The sequence below is a fragment of the Thunnus thynnus genome, chromosome 12 (genome assembly GCF_963924715.1).
Source record: "Thunnus thynnus chromosome 12, fThuThy2.1, whole genome shotgun sequence".
NCBI classification, from domain to species: Eukaryota; Metazoa; Chordata; class Actinopteri; order Scombriformes; family Scombridae; genus Thunnus; species Thunnus thynnus.
In genome coordinates, this window is record NC_089528.1 from 26,547,735 (window position 1) to 26,565,594 (window position 17,860).

A 17,860-nucleotide genomic window follows, 5' to 3' on the forward strand; every position below is an offset into this window, starting at 1 on the left:
TATTGGAACATTTGGGTGAAGTGCACTTTAAAATTTGAAGTGCTTTTAGTTTTTCTAACAGAAGTGCGGTTGTGTTATTTTCCAAAAGAAAGAAACAGCATATTAGAGGCACTAATAATCACAAAAAATACACAATTCATGCAGCGCTGCTTGTAGTCGGAGATAATCAAAAAGCTAAAAATATAAAGAAAAATGCATAATTATTGAGCAAAATCTCTTAAGGGGGTTTATCATACCTGAGGGGGAGAGGACACCATTGACTCCGCCTCCCAGGCCTAGCTCCTCCTTTGTTTGGAGAGCCAGTAGTTGGTCGGCGGTGACGACGGCCGAGGCAGCGAACTGAGCGCTGCTCTGGTCCAACGTGTTCGCCAGGCCCTGTCAAGCAGAGAGGAGAACGGTTGATTGAGAGATGAAGGAGAAAAAAAAAAAAAAAAAAGACCTGAAAGGCAGCAAACTGAAAGACTTAGGCCGTCTGCCGCCGGCCGGCTGAGCCGACAGGATACTGACCTGTGTGCTGTTGGCAGTGGCGGTGCTGTTGGCTTGCTGTTGGAGCTGGATTTGCTCCAGCTGCTGTTTCTGCATCAGGGCCAGCTGCTCCTGATGCTGCTGGTACTGTTCGGCTGTGAAAGCTGAGAGAGACAGAGTACGTTTTTAAAAATCGTGCTTTATAATCATGGGTTCTATATTTTATTGCTAAACCCGAGACGAAGACACACGCGGCCGGTTTCATCTCTATAAATCACCGTTCGGTTGTAAAGAAAACATGCGACGTGCCTGGCGTGGACTTCGTTGGAGTACACCTGATACGTTTCTCCGATATGCAAATTTATTTGCTGGCGAGAGATTTTTAAATACTTCTGGAAACCAAAACGACTCTTCTAAGAAACATGACAGGTGTGTTGGACTGGCGTTCGACCAAAGCTAGGATGAGGGTCAAGAGGGAGGGTTGGATGACACGTTGAGCCACTGTACATGACCTTCAAGGATGTGTGTGTGTGTGTGTGTGTGATGCGACATGGCTCTTTCATGTGTGTGGCTATTTTTTTTTTTTTTGGCTCTTATTGTCTGACTGGTTGGCCACACCTGCTCACAATTTTGCCAACTCCAGGGGTTTATAAGAGAACATCAGCCTCACATTAAATCCCAGAAAAGCTTAACTTCACAAAAAATCTCATCACTGATCCGCAAATTTCTCTTACTGACACACACACACACTCACTCACTCAAAAACACCATTTAAGGGTCCCTAGACGATACAAAAATGGTCATAAATATTTGTTTTCAATTTCTTTTTTGGAATGAAATCATGTTTCAGTATGAAACCAAATAAACCATTTTCTGATTGTTTTTCTTCGAGGCTCTTGGCGATTCTAAAGCCGTGCGCCCACTTGGTAATTCCTGCAGTCACGCAAAAGGCACAACAGCATCTAAAACCGACCGACACCCACCTGATACTGTCTTGTTTGATAAGGTGGAAGCCAAGAAAATAAGGGCAGCAAGGCAAAGAAAAAGACTGGATCCAAAGAGTCTCCCCTCAGCCTAGCAGAACCTAAAACCTCTGATAGTCTCTGCACTGTTAGACCAGACCAGATACTGCGAAGGTGCTGACCGATGATACGTGTTTACAAAGCAAATTATCACCACGACTTTCATATTTGTCAGCTTCCCTACTCAGACTCCTTTGTACCACACATGAGGCATTGGGTTATGGTTAGGGGGGGGGGGCAGAGTGCACAGTAAACTCAGCAGCCACACATTTCTCTGTTCTGTATTTCTCTGTTTAGCATCTTCAGGTTATGCTAGCCCATTGTTGCTAACTTTGGAGCTAACCCCCTTTACTTTTCCAGCATTTGGGGAAACAACAGACGTGACTTTTTAGCATTTATTAACTGACACACTGTAGTCTGTACTGTACATTTACTGCCAGACTGACAACTTACTACTAACCTTTTCCCTCTGCCCCACTTGCATCCACCGTCACTTCTCTGCCCCTTGCTACGCAAACATACTACTTAACGGAGCCACGCTACCAGTGGTTTCCCAACAGCGCTGCAGAGACTCCCAAACTCTGTTGATTTCTGAATGAATGGATATTCATTCGGATATAGGTAATTTGTTAGTCTGTCCCTCCCGCCGCATGAAATAATGGATTAATCCTGGAAAGCTATTGATGTAGCACTTTTCTCCTTATGAAAATAACACAGAGATTATTCGACCAATGAGAATTTAGTCGGACGAGAGCATATCAACCAACTAATCGACCGGTCGACCCACAGACCACAGCCCTAGAAATCTGATTATCAAGCTGCAAACAAAAGTGTTTTATTGTTGTTGCAGTAACCGCATCACTCCAGTCCAAGTATTGTAAATGCATCTCTCCCAGACACATTTACATCTATTTTAAGTTCTTTCACAGTCTCATTTGCATCAAACTGTAAACAACGCAGAGCTATCGTCTTTTTTTTTTCTCCCCCCACTGGCTTTCTATTGATTATGAAGTCCTGTTCCCACATTTCAAGGTATTACGTGGTCTTGCGCCTTTAGTGCATTATTGATTTACTTATTCTCTCAAAGCCTTTTCAGTTCAGCACTTCACAGGATCCGGGACTTCTCATCACTCTGCATCTTTGAGTCACAGCTCGTCCCTCTGGCGGCGCCGCCACTTCTATCTGGAAAGCGCTTCGTGGCCTTTTCATCGTCTGGTTTAATCAAAATTCTACACCCGTTTATTCGGCGCTGCATATAACCTTCTTTTAACTCCGTCTACCTCTCTGAAGACTGCAGACAGTCATAATACTTTGACACACTGCGGCATTAAATGGGTTTCTTGAAAAAACTCGCCGTTATACCGTCGTCCTTTGGTGTCTGTGAGGTCACTGACACCAAAGGGCGTTGGCAAAAAAAAAAAAACCAACACCACCAAAAAAACCTATTACCATAATATTACTCTATTGATAAACTCAAGCAGACCAGACCAGGTTTTGCAGGAGAAAACAAGAAGCATTTGTTTCCCACCTGTAAACTACTTGTGAGGGCATCAAGACACCAACCAGGGTACCGTTTACTTTGTATTCAACACTCCACACCTCTTTATCCACGCACCCAAACAAATCATGTACATCTCATGAATTTATTTATCAAACACAGTTTTAATTGACACCTTGAGGACTGGGGTGGGGGTGGGAGGTGATGCGGTGTGAATGCCAAACAGCAGCTGGCCAAAAAAAAAAAAAAACCCCAAAAAAACTTTAAAAATGAAGCTGGTGGACAAGACAGACACTGGTCCTGCAATTCAAACACTCCCAGCAAACACAGCATTCAAATGATCACAATGGAAAGGGTTAAAAAACAAACAAAAACAAAAAAAAAGACAGTGGGAAATAAAAGGAGCTAATGTGATATGAAAGACCCATATGGAAACTGATTATCCAGAGTAATTTAGACATAGTTTCTGGGGGAAAAAAAGATTTTAAAATGACTTTTTAGGGTTTTTCAGGTGACAAAACAAATTTTCATTCCTCTCCATAGTAGAAGAGTGACGGAAGAAATCTCAAGTAGTGGATATCTCAACACCTGGGCAAATAAATCCAACTACTGGCATCCCTAGATACCACTAGGGTTGAATAATAAGGGGACTGACCCTTTAAAAACACACTCATAGGTAGAGGACGGTGCTAATGGTGTGTGTGTCTTGTTCACAACAAATATATATTTTATCAATTTAAGTTCCTCATTATCAAAGCAGACATGGTGATCTGCAACCCAAAGCCGCCATGAGCTCAATGCAATCACAACAACGGTGCCTGACGTTATAAATCCATAACGTGAGTGTTTGAAACCAGCAGACTTACCAGCAATGGGTGCGGGTGCTGGGACAACCCTCCCCGGGCGGTGCGAGGGCTGTCCCCCAGCTGTGGAGGCGGAGACCGGGCGCTTCAGGCCTCGGCTCAACCTCCTGAATAGAGGGTGGGCATTGTCCAGCTCGTGTAGTGGTAGTGTCCGTGGTCTAAAGTGCCTCCATCGGCACGACTTTATATTCAACAGTATCTGACTGAGGTCCGTGGAAGAGGGAGAGGAAGAGGAAAGAGAGGAGTTGAAGGAGTAGGAACTTCCGTCCGAGGTATTTGTTTCTGAGGTACTGGCAAACTTGTCGGTGGCCGGCGTGCGTGAAGTAGTTGTAGGAGGAGGAGGAGGAGGAGAGGGGGGAAGAGGCAGGTCGAGCATTTCTGGATCCAGTCCGTGGAAAACTTCGTCATAGTCCGTGTACGCCCTGTCCAGCAGCACCCTGAGAGAGAGAGAGAGATAGAGAGAGAGAGGAGGGAAAGGTCAGATCTTGTGCACTGGGACGTGTCAGCGGAGAGACGACTGACTTCATTCGTCAAGTATTCTTAAAAAGACAGGGTTGTTTATCAGCTGTATGTATATCTTCTTAGAGGTCTTCATACTTGGACTGTCACTATGAAGTATTTATATGATCAAACATTCTACCGATTATCCTGACAAGTAATCAATAAGAATACTTGAGTATTTCTTTGGAAAGAAAGAAAGATGTTCTGAACACAAAGTAAAAAGAAACCTTAAACCCTGAAAAAAAACACAAACTGACCTTCCGCCTCGTCCCACGCGGCGTCGAGCCATGCCCAGGCAGCGCCGCGGCACGGTGAGCGTAGTGAGACTGTAGCGATAGCGAGCTTCTGCCAGACCGCCGTCCCAGGCTGCACACCACGGCCAGCTACCCACACGGTCCTGACGAGCCTGCAAACAGACAAACGCTGAACTTTAAACCGTTTCATTCACATTGTTGGGGTACGGTATCTCTGTGACTAAACTAAATGCCTTGAATATTGAGATAAATCTACTGTATGAAATCTATAAACTGTCAAATATTAGTTCTGAACCACATAATGTATCTGTTGGACACAGACTTCATCATGCTACATTGCATTTTACAAGAATTCAGAGTGGGTAATTGTTCATATTCTAGCCAGTGCTTGCAACGGGCATTAAAACCCACTTACAACCTCAGGCCACCGCTGAGGGGGGGGGGACATTATGCCCCTTTAAATCCGCCACCATATGCTTGGTTGTAAACTATGTGGATGATAACAGCACTTACAGCATAGTACTGGCAGCCTGCCTTCCTGCGAAAGGCGTAGGCACCATCTGGGTCGTTCTCCTCCTCTGCTTCTGATGAGCCCGAGTGCAGCTGTGGACACAGAGGTCAGAGGTCAGTCTAGGGGTCAGTGGGAAGTGCAGAAATTTATAACATACATTTCTCACCCACACGTCTCATGTGGTTTTGCAAATTTTGAGCAGCTATATCAGGAGAGAGAGAGCAGAGTGCAGTGACAGCAGAAGAACTCGTTGTCTTTAAAAATCGCTTTCACAGTGGGAGGTAACGGGTCCGGCTGCAGACCAGTAAGATTGCCAATGATCACTGACGATACTTAGAGAATAATAATTAACATTACAGTATTTCTAGACATAAAAGTAATGTACAAAAAAACTAAGCAAATGTAAAAAGAATAAAAAAAATACACACTTGTGCTGCTTTTCTATGATTAGCTAATTAGCTTAGCTCTGTGTTTGTTTGAGTGCGTGTGTACCTGGGGCAAGGGCTCGTCATCTGAACTGGGGAAGTCGTACTGGTTGAGGTCCTTGGCGTTGAAGACCACCGGACCCGGATGGTGTGGGGTGCCCGATGACAGAGGCAGCACCTTCTGCTTCTTCTCGTACTTCCTCTTCTGTCGGGGAACTTCCGTCTTCTCAGGCTAGAAGGGGGAGGAAAAGAAGAGACACGTCATGATACTGTGCTGCGGCGCCGCTGAAGAACACCTTTAGAGAGCGTCTCCCCTGAGCGATCTTTTATTCAACACCGCTCTCCTAAAATATTCCTCACATTACCATTTCAAAACGCCTCATTTTCACTTCAACTTCTAGACGGCATTTTTTAAGATTCTGGTGAGAGAATGTGTGTGTTTGTATTGACAATATACACATTTAACTTCTCACACATCCTCCAAATGATCCTGACTTCTGTTTCTAATAGTGGTCCTCACCTTGGACTTGTAGTCCTTGAGGTCCATGTGGTCCTGGTGTCGGTACTGGTTAGTGAGGGGGACCAGGGGGATTATCTGTGGCCTCACCAGTGCCCGTTCAGCCAGCACCTCTGCCATCACCTCACCACCGTAGTCTGACATGACGTTTCTGGAGGAGGAGGGACGGATTGTCAGCCCAAACAGTCTCCCACTGATAAACTGTCTACATTTCAAACAACATAATTTGGCACAGTGGTACACTTCTCCCCTAAAACTACATCAATGAAAATTCATTTGGAAGTGGTGCCAAACAGCTCAGTGTGCTAGAAATGTGAAAAAAACCTCTCAGTTTCCGTTTTTAAGGACATCTCTCTCATCTCTCTCCAGCCTGCCGTTTTATTTCTGTACTAAAGCGTGATGTGTGCAGTCCCTCACCTCTTCTCAAAGATCTCCAGTGTGAGGTGCAGCAGCTCTCTCTTGCTCTTCTCTCTCCTCTTGATCATTTCCAGGATGGTGACGGCTCGGCTGAGATCCCTGCGTAGCTTCAGCATCTTCTCGTAGGACGCCTCATCGTTCTTACGGTTCTGATTGTTGAAGGGTGGGAAAAAAGTATAAACGATACTAAATAATAAAACTTGTAATCTATAATAATTGGATGGAAGTGACAGATGCACTACTAACGTTAAAATGTTTACTTGAGTAAAAGCAAACTGCTAACAAACATCATAAAATAAACATCTACGGCAAATTCTTCAGTGACCACATGGTGGCACCTACATCCTTTATAAGCAGGTTAAAACAACACAATGCATGAACCCACACTGTGTTTCCACTGTATTCAGCAGTGTGACATCACTGACAGGAAAAAAGGGGAGTTAATGGGAAACTAATATCATTATATATTCTCAGACTGTGACTTATAACAAAGTTATGTACCAACACTACACACTGTCAGTGAAGTAAAGGCGCCTGACAGCATTCTTCTTTTGTCGGCCCGTCAAGTTCAAGTATTGAGAATCTGTCACATGTTCAGTATGCTTCAGTGACATATCAACAGCGTTTACAATACGGCAAACCGGATCTAGCTGATCTGTCCAGGCTTAAGATAACAACACAGCAAAATGTAACCGCTGTGTAAGTTTCATGCGAGGAGGAAGCCTGTTTAACACGACTAAATATTTCCTGCAACAAGGTGCAAGAATGCATCGTATATATATATTTCCCCCGAGGCGTAGCTCGTATCATAATGGAATCAACTAACAGCACATCAAACTATGGCAGCTAACATTCAGCTTGAGCCTAGCAGGACGGAGAACGTGTCATTTTATCTTTTAACTAAAAAGGAATCTACAAAATAACTTGTCCTTTAGGATAAATGTTTGATAGCTTATATTTTCTGAAAATAAGGTGGTTTTTTAAGCTAGAAATACACGTTTCCAAACAAGTTAGGCACCAATAACTCTGCTTGAGCGAGATCACCGACCTTCCTGGTTTGCATCTTCTCGGTGCGCCGTCGGAAGGCCACGTAGGGGTCACTGGTGCTGGAGCCGTCCCGTTTCTCCTGCTTGACGTTGGGGATGAGCGAGTTGGCCTTGCTGTTTTTCCTCTTGCGGCTCCAGTAGTCGAAGACCTCCTTGATGAGCTCGTCGTCCTCCTTCAGAAGCAGTTTGGCCTCGGGAAGGCTCACCAGCTGATGGGCGGTACGGACAGGAGTTAGACTGATAAACAAGATGCACTTACACCGCTGTGAGGAGGGACTTTCACATTGAGGCGGTCTTAAATTTTGTATTACCAACTATTTAATGCATGCATCACTGGTTTTCAAATGGTGGATCTGACTTTGCAACAAAGCTCATTGTGGTCTGTGAGGTGTTTCATGGGGCTGTACCGACCTGCTGTCCGCTGCCTTTCTCCAGCCGGTCGATCATCTCCTCAAACTGCAGGAAGCTGATCTCCATCTTCTTTTTCAACTTGTTGACAAACGCGTCGTCGTCCGAGTCCAGGTCGTAGTCGGGCTGCTCTGTGTCCAAGCTGAAAGCTGCAGAGAGGAGAGGAGGAGACGGACTTCAGACACGTACAGATGGTTCCACGCACTGATGAAATATTACAGATTTGTAATCGATGTAAGAAAACTGAGGTACAGATGAAGTAAACCTGTGAATGATAAATATATTTTAGATTTCTTTTGCATTTTCATCTGCAAAATTTTTTATACTTTGCGTGTTCTTTGATTCTCTTGCTCTTATTTATTTAATGCATGCTCTGCCTCAGTTTCTCTCCATTGTAATCCTCATACTAATAAGCACTGATGTTTTCAGTATTAATTAAAGTTGATCATTATGGCTTTTAACTTGTATGTTTATCCAAGTGATACAGAACGGATGAGTTAAAGAGATTAATGAACATTTATAGGCTCACGGATCAGTTCAAAGCTTTTTAAACTACTGACACAGGAAACTAGGAAAAAGGATGAAATAATAAACCACAGCAGCTTCAGTCAAAATCTAGATTATTTGGTCTAATCTAGAAATGAAAATACCAATCTACTAAACTACAACATGGGATTACAAGTACAACCATGAACATTTAGCAAACTCTCCTCCTACTACAGACAGGCAAATTATGCCCTCAACTTTGAATACATGTACATCAAATAGTTTAATCAAATAGTCTCTGTTCATATGAGCCTGATGAAGATCCTTTCATCAGCAGGTTTAACACGGACTGAGCTACACAGGACCAGTTAACTGAAATAAATGGCAGTATATTCTAATGTTAGGGACACACTTGATGATATTCAGGCTTAATCACATTAAAATACAGATCGGTGACTCGTCTACAAGATTATCTGGCTGTTTTGTTGTGTTGATACATTCAGTCACACCAAACACATTAATGGAGTCTGCAATAACATGAGATATACAGTAGCAGTCAAACATTTGGACACATATATGACAGATTAATAGCGCACAATCATTATTTATTTACGCCGAAGATACATGAGTTTCATTTTTCTTTAACTGTAAAATGTGACTCTGCCTTTTTCCTTTTTCCTATTGGTTTAGGTTGAGTATATTTCTCCTGACTCCTGAGGCAGAAAAATATATAAAAAAAAAAAAAAAAACAATCCACTCACTACAGTTTAGCTTTTCAGGTCTGCTAGCGGGGCTTAAGCCTCAGTGAAGGATGAGACAATCACGTCTGGCCGAGTAAAAATCAATGTCCTTCCTTTCTAACTGTGAATGACTGCCTCAAAACTCACAGCCACTAGTTTTTTTTCTTCTTCTGTGTTTTAGTTTAGCAGCGGAGTAGCACCTCAGCATGAACACGACCACATGTGTTGAAATTAAATTAAAACTAGGTGCCACCGAACACGCACAGCTACTGTACTTGCAATTATAGAGCAAACAATGTACATACGCGCCGAAGCGTTCGCTGTTTCAACCTCGTTTCAGATTTAATTAAGGCAGATTGCTTTCATCTTGAGCTGCCATCAAGGCGACGGAGAACAACAGATGGGATTTATGGGTATTGACGTGACAAACGGCGAGCTCACCGACGACGAGGGGGAATGATGTACGCCTTCAGGAGTTTCCCCAGTTTTAAAAAAGATATTAAAGTCAATATCTTTGTGTTTCTACACTGGATTTTACTTTTGGTTTAGTTAACTATGACAACAACATAAACTGCTTGGTCACAACATAAATACACACATATACTGTATTTAGATTTTTATACAAACACTACACTTTAAAACATGGGAACGATGCAAAAACTGAACTTTTTTTTTCACATTTCAGACTGTCTAGACCACTGAGGAAACCCTGAAATTAGTCTCGACAGCAATTTGTCAGGACAAAACATTTGTCATTTCAGCTTTGACTGATAGCAGCGTCGTGAGTTTCGGGGGTGCAGCAAATTGCTTTCCTTTGAGAAACAATCACGGCGACCAGTTGTGACACAGTTCCTGAGCTGAGCGATCTAGAAAACTCATTTTCTTTGATATCATTACCGAACCGGGCGATTTCACAAATTCATTCACTTTGACAAATATGACAACTCGGTAAGGACTCGTGAAAAACATGCTTGATACCATTAAATAGATAAATAGCGGTCACTTTAACAGCAAACTGAGCAAAAGTTCCTGTAGCCAGAGAAGATCTTTATCAACTGTTTCACTTTTAATGTTACGTGGGGTTTAAAATGGTACTTCTGCTTCTTTCAGTCCAACATTTGGACAATAAAACTGAGTATAATCTAATGAAATGATGCAGGTTTATAATGATGTTTACAAAGTTTTCTAACAGTAAACTAATGTGGAATATTATACTCTTTGCTCCTTATGTTTTTAAACAGCCCAGAAGTGTCATTTAACACAATATAACAGAGAAACACTATTAGTTATAACTTAATGATACAACCGAGGTCTCTAATCTTCCATATCGAACTCATTTTCTCTCTCGCATCACGTATTTGTCATTAGTAAAGCTCGCTTACGCTGTATGTGAATTAGCTGCTTTGGCATCTTGTAGTCCCCAGGGTAGAGGGAGTCGTAGTAGGTGATGTTGCTCTCCGCCTCGGGGACCGGGATGACCATGTTGTCCCGCTTCTCGCCATAGACCTGCTGCGCTGAGATGGCCCGCTGGAGATGGTGTTCCTACGGAGACAGAGATGCAGGTAAGAAACTTAAAAATAAAATTTAAAAAAAAAAGGATAGATGTGTTTTTACTAGAGATTACGTCATCAGGGATGCCACGGTGAGGAAGTTTTTTTCCAACCGGTTAATAAAAACTTGACGACACCCGTGTTACCAGTTACACCAGATGTTTTACAAGATAAAATACTGGTCAGTGATGCCAGCACTTACTTTGATTTGTAACGTTAGATCTTCCCCTTACTTTGAACAACACATACTTAGAGGATTGGTTCGTTTTTATTTTTTTAATTCATATTTTTGATGAGTTTTCGCTGTGGGGCCTATTTTGGCAGCTTCACTCTGCTTTAAAGGTGTGAGTGTGTAGATGAGATGTGTTGCCATCTTTAATCAGACAAATCCTCATTAACGCCATCAGGTTCCCTGTTAGCACTGGCTTTAAATCCAAAATATTACCAAATAGATGCTTTTACACTTTCAGTTTATAACTGTAGCTTCCGTCGCCAAACTAAATATTGATAACAAGCTTAGTATTTTACCACTAAGAGTCTTTTAATTTGATGTTGTACACCAAAACACTGTGTAGCACCGGTGCCATGGCGAGCTCATACTCCATACATATATTGTAGGGCTAAAACACAAAATTTAAAACACAACAGAAGATGTTTTACAGTTTGCATGACAAGCATATTGGATAAAAAAAGGCTGGTGCTTCACAACTGAAACATTGAAAGATCTTAAAATAATTTAACAACAAGTCTTAAACAGATTTATTTAGTTCAATCACACACTTAGGACAAGGAATTGACCAGTTAGACTTGCTGGAAAGTCTCGAAAACTGATCCCATCTCTATCACGTTCATGGACGTTAAACAATACCAAAATATAGCACGCAAAGAAGAAGCAGGAAGTTCTAACGGCCGTGCTGTGCATGAAGATGATTGGATGCTACTGCTGAATGAGCGAGTGATCGTTAAGCATGAAAGACAAAGCTGATGTTAATCAAAGAGCAGCTTCACAGCTTTGCCTGAACTAATGATCTGTTTCATTTGACCTCCGTGCTCCAGCCGTTAAAACTGTGTAAAAGTTACTGATTTCTACAGAAGATTTCAAACTTTTGTTGGAAGTTTTGCTAGCAGTTATTCTCCACTTTAGTTATAACACAATGACAGCCAGAACCATCCTGCTTGACATTCATTTTTCCTGTCACAACACCAATAATAAAAGGAGGTTTTACAAAACAAAGCAAAAAGCTGAATCTTCAAAACAAGAATCAGTTCAAACAGCTCACAACTTAAGACAGATTTTTAAGTTAATCGCCACAAAAACAAAACGTTACCCAACTAAAACACAATATCGAGCCAAGTAAACTTTGTCATGCTGAGGAGGGGAAAAAAACAACACGCCAACTCATGTAGATACAAGCCAAACGTACACCTGCAAACGGGAGGAAACGGACGATTATCCAGTTACGCAATGGGCAACATTTGGCATCCAGACCCTGTGACGATCTCTGAAAAACACCCCGTACAGGAACAAACACAACCGCCAGCACAAACACAACCATAACAAAACATCTGAAGTTGTTTTTTTAATATTCAATATTTCAGTTTAAACAAGTGCAGGAAATTACCGACTGAACAGGGGACAAACATGAACCTGACTTCCAATCACTAACATCTCTAAAAGCACAAACAAGAAGGGAAACTTGACACTGTTTTTGTCTTCGGTGCTCTGTCAGTTGGTCTTATCTACCCGCCACAAGTGTGATGAGAGCCTGACGCTGCCAAGCCCTGCTTAGGGGGAATGTGCCGGAAGGAAGGCAGACAGGCTGGCTGGATGGATGGCTGACTAACTGGTTTGCTGGCAGGCTGCTTGTCTTAACAGTCCCAGTCAGTCGTAGTAGTAGAAGAGCCTTTGGCCCGGAGCTGGGCACTGAGCCACTGGCAAGCAGTCTGTCAACAAGGCAGCGTGCTGCCGGCATCGTACAGCAGCTCTCTGTAGAGAAGTGTGTGTTTATTGTTTTCCCTGCGGCTGTCGGAGACATAAGTGTAGGTAGGGAGGGGAGGAGGGAGGGCAGGGGAGAGAATATCAGTGCCTAGAGAAGTAAAACAGAGTAAGTGAATGAGTCAGAAAGAAAGCGAGTGTGTGTGTGTGTGTGTGTGTGTGTGCAACTGGTCTGTTATGGTACACTTTCTTTTTTATTTTTAAACCGAGAAAACCGTGTGACTTTGCACCGTCACGACCTAGTCACCGTTACAGTATATATATGAGCAAAGCCCAAGAGGAAGCTGTATTACATTAGCCACATATTAGACAGCTCTGTGAAGGAGACGTTCACACAGGGCAGAGATTCAGCTTTGTTTCTAAACGCCATGATGTTTGCGGCGTTCCCCGAGCAGACACACTTCAGTCTACTCGACTCTGCAGCGAAAGATTAAAAAGTCACTGCTTCTTATTCATAGATGATAAGACCCTTTCATACTGGCTGTGCTTCAAGCTCTACTGGCTCGTATGCAAGCGTCTCTCCGATATACATGAGGTCAGCCCCGGCGTGTGACGGGCTGATGTGTGTGTGTGTGTTTCACATGAGGATGAGGTGTAATTTGTTATCACAGGAGTTGCATTAAACACTTTGAATCTGCACAAAGTCACAAGTAGGGGTGAGTGATACGGATACAATGACACTGACGACCCCCACGTAGACGACTAGTTGGGAACATCAGTCATATCAATGCCAAAAACACAGAAAACCTCTTGATGATCTAATAAAACAAGAAATATCAGACTTTAATACCTTCTTATAAACTGGATGGTAAAATCTGACAGTTTCTATTGTGTCGCTCAGGGTCCAAGATTAACTTTTTGGCTTTCCTGCCAAGATAGCTGGTGATGGAAAAACATTACCAACCAATAAAACTGCTTTTTTTTTTCTATTGCAATTTGCTATTATAAGTGTTTAGCATGACATCTTGGTCTCATGCCATTCTCAATCAATATCATAGCAGTGTGCAAACATGAACTTCAGGATGTAAATGTGCTAAAATTGGAATTAAACGCCGTCACAAGCAGCAGCACAAGCAGTCAGAGAATCCACCGGCCTGAGTTTCACTGATAATTTAATTAAAAACTATTTTGCATCTCAACTGAAAGCCCGATTCATCAGAAGGATCATGATTAGCAAAATCCTTTAAATTATTTACTACTTGTACATTATATATGTGGCAACTAGCAAGGCTTTACTGAACTGCCAGATTATTTAAAACAGGGTTCAGCGGGACGTTTAGCAGCGACATTCACGTAATAACAGTAAACAAGCCAAGTTAGCCCTCCAAGCTAATCCGTGCCAACTATGCTAACGACGGATTGGAAATGTGCAACAAACATTTTTTTAGATATCAAACACAAGCCGGAGATTATTTCGTATTAAGTTGCTGTGAGCTGTAAATACACCGCTTCTCAGTAGAAGGCAGAACGTTACTCCTCAGACTCTGATACGGGTCGGCAGCCGTCTCCTCGGCCTGCCGTTGGGTGTGCACATCCATGAGTGTGCAGCACTACCTGCTTTTTTTTTTTCCCATTTTGTGGTGGGTGGCAACCAGCGTTAAGGTGAATTACCGCCACCTACTATGCTGGAGTGTGAACCAGAGTTATCCACCCCCATAAACAAACAAACAAACAATCAAACAAACAGAACCAGCAGCTTTCTCCAGCTCATGCAGGAAATTCATGTTTTCCCTACCAGCCAGAGTGGCAGGTGGTCTCCATAATTAACTCGCCAAAAGACTAAATTTATCCGCGTTTGGCGAATGGCGAGTGTTAATTTGGGACCCTGGTATTGCTGTTTATGTCATCGTTTAACCAACTGCGTCTGGTTTTTCAGTCATCTCTGCTTACAGCTGTATTTCCATGCAGTTGCTATTATATGGTTTTACTTTTTCCATACTACACTGTGTTAGACGCTTTGCTGTTCATGTGGTTCAGTGCCTGCTACAAAATTGTCTGTATATCACCCAAGACTCCTATTTATTTTTTATTTTTTTGCATTTGAGATGAGTCTAGCAGTGCTGGGATTTGACTGAGCAGCCCAGTTACATCAGTGTGGAATTTTCTTCTTTAACGTTTATATAAAAAGGTGGTTTTGTAGGTCATTTCTTCAGCTTAGTGCTTAATGTCAACTAGATTATATTTTAATGTATGCTGCCCTTGGTATGACATGACTGCAGGAGGAAAAGTCTGACTCTATAGGAAGATGGCTGCAAACTGGTTTCACTGGGTTAAAAATCAGGTAGTGAGCGTGCTGCTTCTCAGGAAGACATCCAGCAACATTGAAGATGAGCTCTGCAGAGCACAGATCAATTTGATTTTTTTTGTTGTTACAGCGCAAACATGCAAGCTTTTCAATGCTACAGGGTCTCTAACCAGATGGTCCATGACACTTTCCACACGGTTTTCAGCCAGTCTATTGCAAACCCAGCGGCCCTGAGCATCAGGGACTTTTTTAAAAAATGTATTTATTGAACTAAAATGTGTTACACAAGTAGCGTAGCACCTTTAAGGCAGTTGTTCTCAAGCGTTTCACGTCAAAGATCCCTAAACTGACACAAATTAGACCACAGACCCCGACTTGATAAGACTTTGTCCCACATCTGATAAGCTTTTAGATGTTTTATTACAGAATCACGTGTCCAAAATAGTCAAACACGTTGTCATTGTGTTACTTATGGATGAAATTAGTAAAAAAAACCCACTTTGAGAACCACTGCTTTAAGGAATTGCTCAGTGCGTAGTTTTAGAGAGAGAGAGAGGGAGGAAGCAGTAACATTATAGCTGTGAACATAGCAGTGCAGGGTGTGTACAGTTTAGGCTATTTGCTGGTGAATAAATACTACAACTCAAGACCCAAACCAAGTTCCTGTGTCTTGCCACCCAGCTGAAGTGACGAGAGTTAGCCTTGACGTTAACCACAACTTCAGCCCAGCCTCACTTAAGGTGGACCAGCTATTCTCATCTTAGTGACAAGCTGCTATCTGGCAAAGAGGCAGAAAAGTAAACTTAATAACTCGTGACCTTCAGTACACCACCGTGTTGTTAATAGTCATCTGTAACATTTTCAGTCTGCTGTATTAAAGCCGTTTTATTGTGTCCCAAAGCTCCGTGTTCATCAATTATATTTTAGACTTCTGGAGCTAACACACGCTCTACACAGTCTGCTGTACCCGAGGCGATCGCTTGTATTTTACATTTAACTGTGCCATGTGCTCCGCTGATCTGTTCTGAGGATGGAGCTACTCCCTTAGTTGGAGAAGCCGCTGTGGACGAGCCTTTCAGTTTTATTCTCAGAGCTTCCCTAAGGCATTTGAACATGAAACTTGAAAAACATACAAATAAAAATCTATCTGTAGCATTTGTTGTGACTCTCCCCTCCCTCCACCCCGTGCATGTACGCTTGCATAACCTCCATGTTGCTATCCGATTCCCACTGAATCATTCCCCTAGTGAACGCTAAACCTCCGCATCAACATCCTCGGGCCCCTCCGCAATGAGGGAAAAAAAAAAACTCATAAAAAATGAGAAAACAGCCTTGAGCCAAAACACCGTCAGCTGCCAAACCTAATCAAACAATGTGTTTGTTTACTTTCCGGGCCATGGCTATTTGCCTGAGAATAAATAGACGTAGATTGAGGAAATACGTCCGTTGAAATACATAGCATTAGCTGGTGCCCTCACCGACACACTTTTTTTTTCTCCCCCCCCCTTTTCTTAGTCTCGCTTTCTCACACATACACACAAGAGTCCAGAAATAGCCTTCTAAAATGACCGCATCGATCACTGTCGGGTCCGCCGAGGCAGCCGGAGCCTCCCTCCACCTTCTCCAGTCTCACCTCTTGACAGCTACTGTCCCAGACGCAGTAAATGCCACTTAACGTGATGGACAGTCACAGGAGAAGGTCTGGCGGGGCTGTCGAGGGATGCGAATCTACAGTACACGGCCGGTTTTATGCTGCTGCGTGGGAGAGGATGATTTCTTACGCCCCGGTGTAAGCGGGGTGGGGAAATTAACGGCGGCCATCAGGGCTGCGTTTTTGCCCGTGGCTGTTTAGATTTTAACTCTGCCGGGCCATGAATTGAGAAACTTTCCGTTCCACAAATAAATACGGTTTGTGAAATTGATATAATGCTGTGTTTACGAGGCTTGAATACAGGCCCATTAATGCATAATGTTGCTGTCAAAGTAATGCACATAGTCTTCAATCTAGGGGTCAATAACTGGAAAATAACTGAATTCACAGCTCAGTCTCCATTCAGAAATAAATATGAGCCGTGTGTACAAGGCAAAAGACGATTTTTAAACTAGGCCCACTATTGCATAATAATGCAGTGAAACCAATTAATCACAAACAGGTGTACGCCGGTCTTACCCGTGTGTCAGTGCCCTAAATTCAAGAGTCATTCTCAGGAGTTTCCCCAGCTGGCAATCTGGCTCAAGAACCTGCCTAGAGGCTGTTGTTAATTTCCCACACTACCCACATACCCGTCAATACAAAACTGTCAACAGTAACAGAGAGAGAGAGAGAAAGAGAGAGAGAGAAAAAAAAAGGGGAAGTGAGAGAGCCGACACAGGCGACTTCAAAAACGTCAAAGCTGCAGAGACTTTGGACAGGTGACATGCCCCACATTCCAACTCCAGCAAGGTCACATAGTGAGAAACTGGTGGCCTGCCAGAATATGAGTGTGTGTGTGTGTGTGTTAAAGTGTATGTCTCTGTGTGTGTGTGTGTGTGTGTGTGTACAAGAACTGTGTCTGGCAAAAAGGCAAACACAACAGATGCCTGTGGATTCCCACCAGGGCCGCAGACACTGACCTCACTTTCACCCAAACGTAAACACAAGACAAAGTGTCTGGTCCAAAACAAACACGCCACACGTGCTGAGGGAGTTTCGGTGATGACAGCTCTTTAGTCGAGCCACGCTACATACACATGGCCTGTAAATTACAAAACCACATGCTGGACTGAACTATGGTTTTTTTTTTTTTTGAACAGCTGCAGCAAAAGAAAAAAGGCACGCTCGAGTCTTGTGCTCGCTAATTGCTTAAAACGAGTACGGCTATATGTAGCGTGCGGAGAGAGGTCTAAAACCTACTACTTCGCTGCGGTCGCAGTTCA

At 42.9% G+C, this 17,860-nt stretch overlaps 1 protein-coding gene across 3 annotated transcripts in view; it reads right to left on the reverse strand.

Moving 5' to 3' along the window:
* LOC137194592 (enhancer of polycomb homolog 1-like) overlaps positions 1-17,860 on the reverse strand; it is a 66,005-nt gene that overhangs the window by 38,837 nt on the left and 9,308 nt on the right. For all 3 annotated transcript variants that reach the window (XM_067606643.1, XM_067606642.1, XM_067606641.1), the window contains 11 exons: positions 10,536-10,695; positions 7,931-8,076; positions 7,522-7,728; positions 6,474-6,622; positions 6,060-6,207; positions 5,607-5,771; positions 5,117-5,206; positions 4,607-4,755; positions 3,852-4,285; positions 508-629; positions 237-375 (listed from right to left, as the gene is read on the reverse strand). In XM_067606643.1, the coding sequence (XP_067462744.1) occupies positions 237-375; positions 508-629; positions 3,852-4,285; positions 4,607-4,755; positions 5,117-5,206; positions 5,607-5,771; positions 6,060-6,207; positions 6,474-6,622; positions 7,522-7,728; positions 7,931-8,076; positions 10,536-10,695 (1,909 nt within the window). The remainder of the gene's footprint in view (positions 1-236; positions 376-507; positions 630-3,851; positions 4,286-4,606; positions 4,756-5,116; positions 5,207-5,606; positions 5,772-6,059; positions 6,208-6,473; positions 6,623-7,521; positions 7,729-7,930; positions 8,077-10,535; positions 10,696-17,860) is intronic.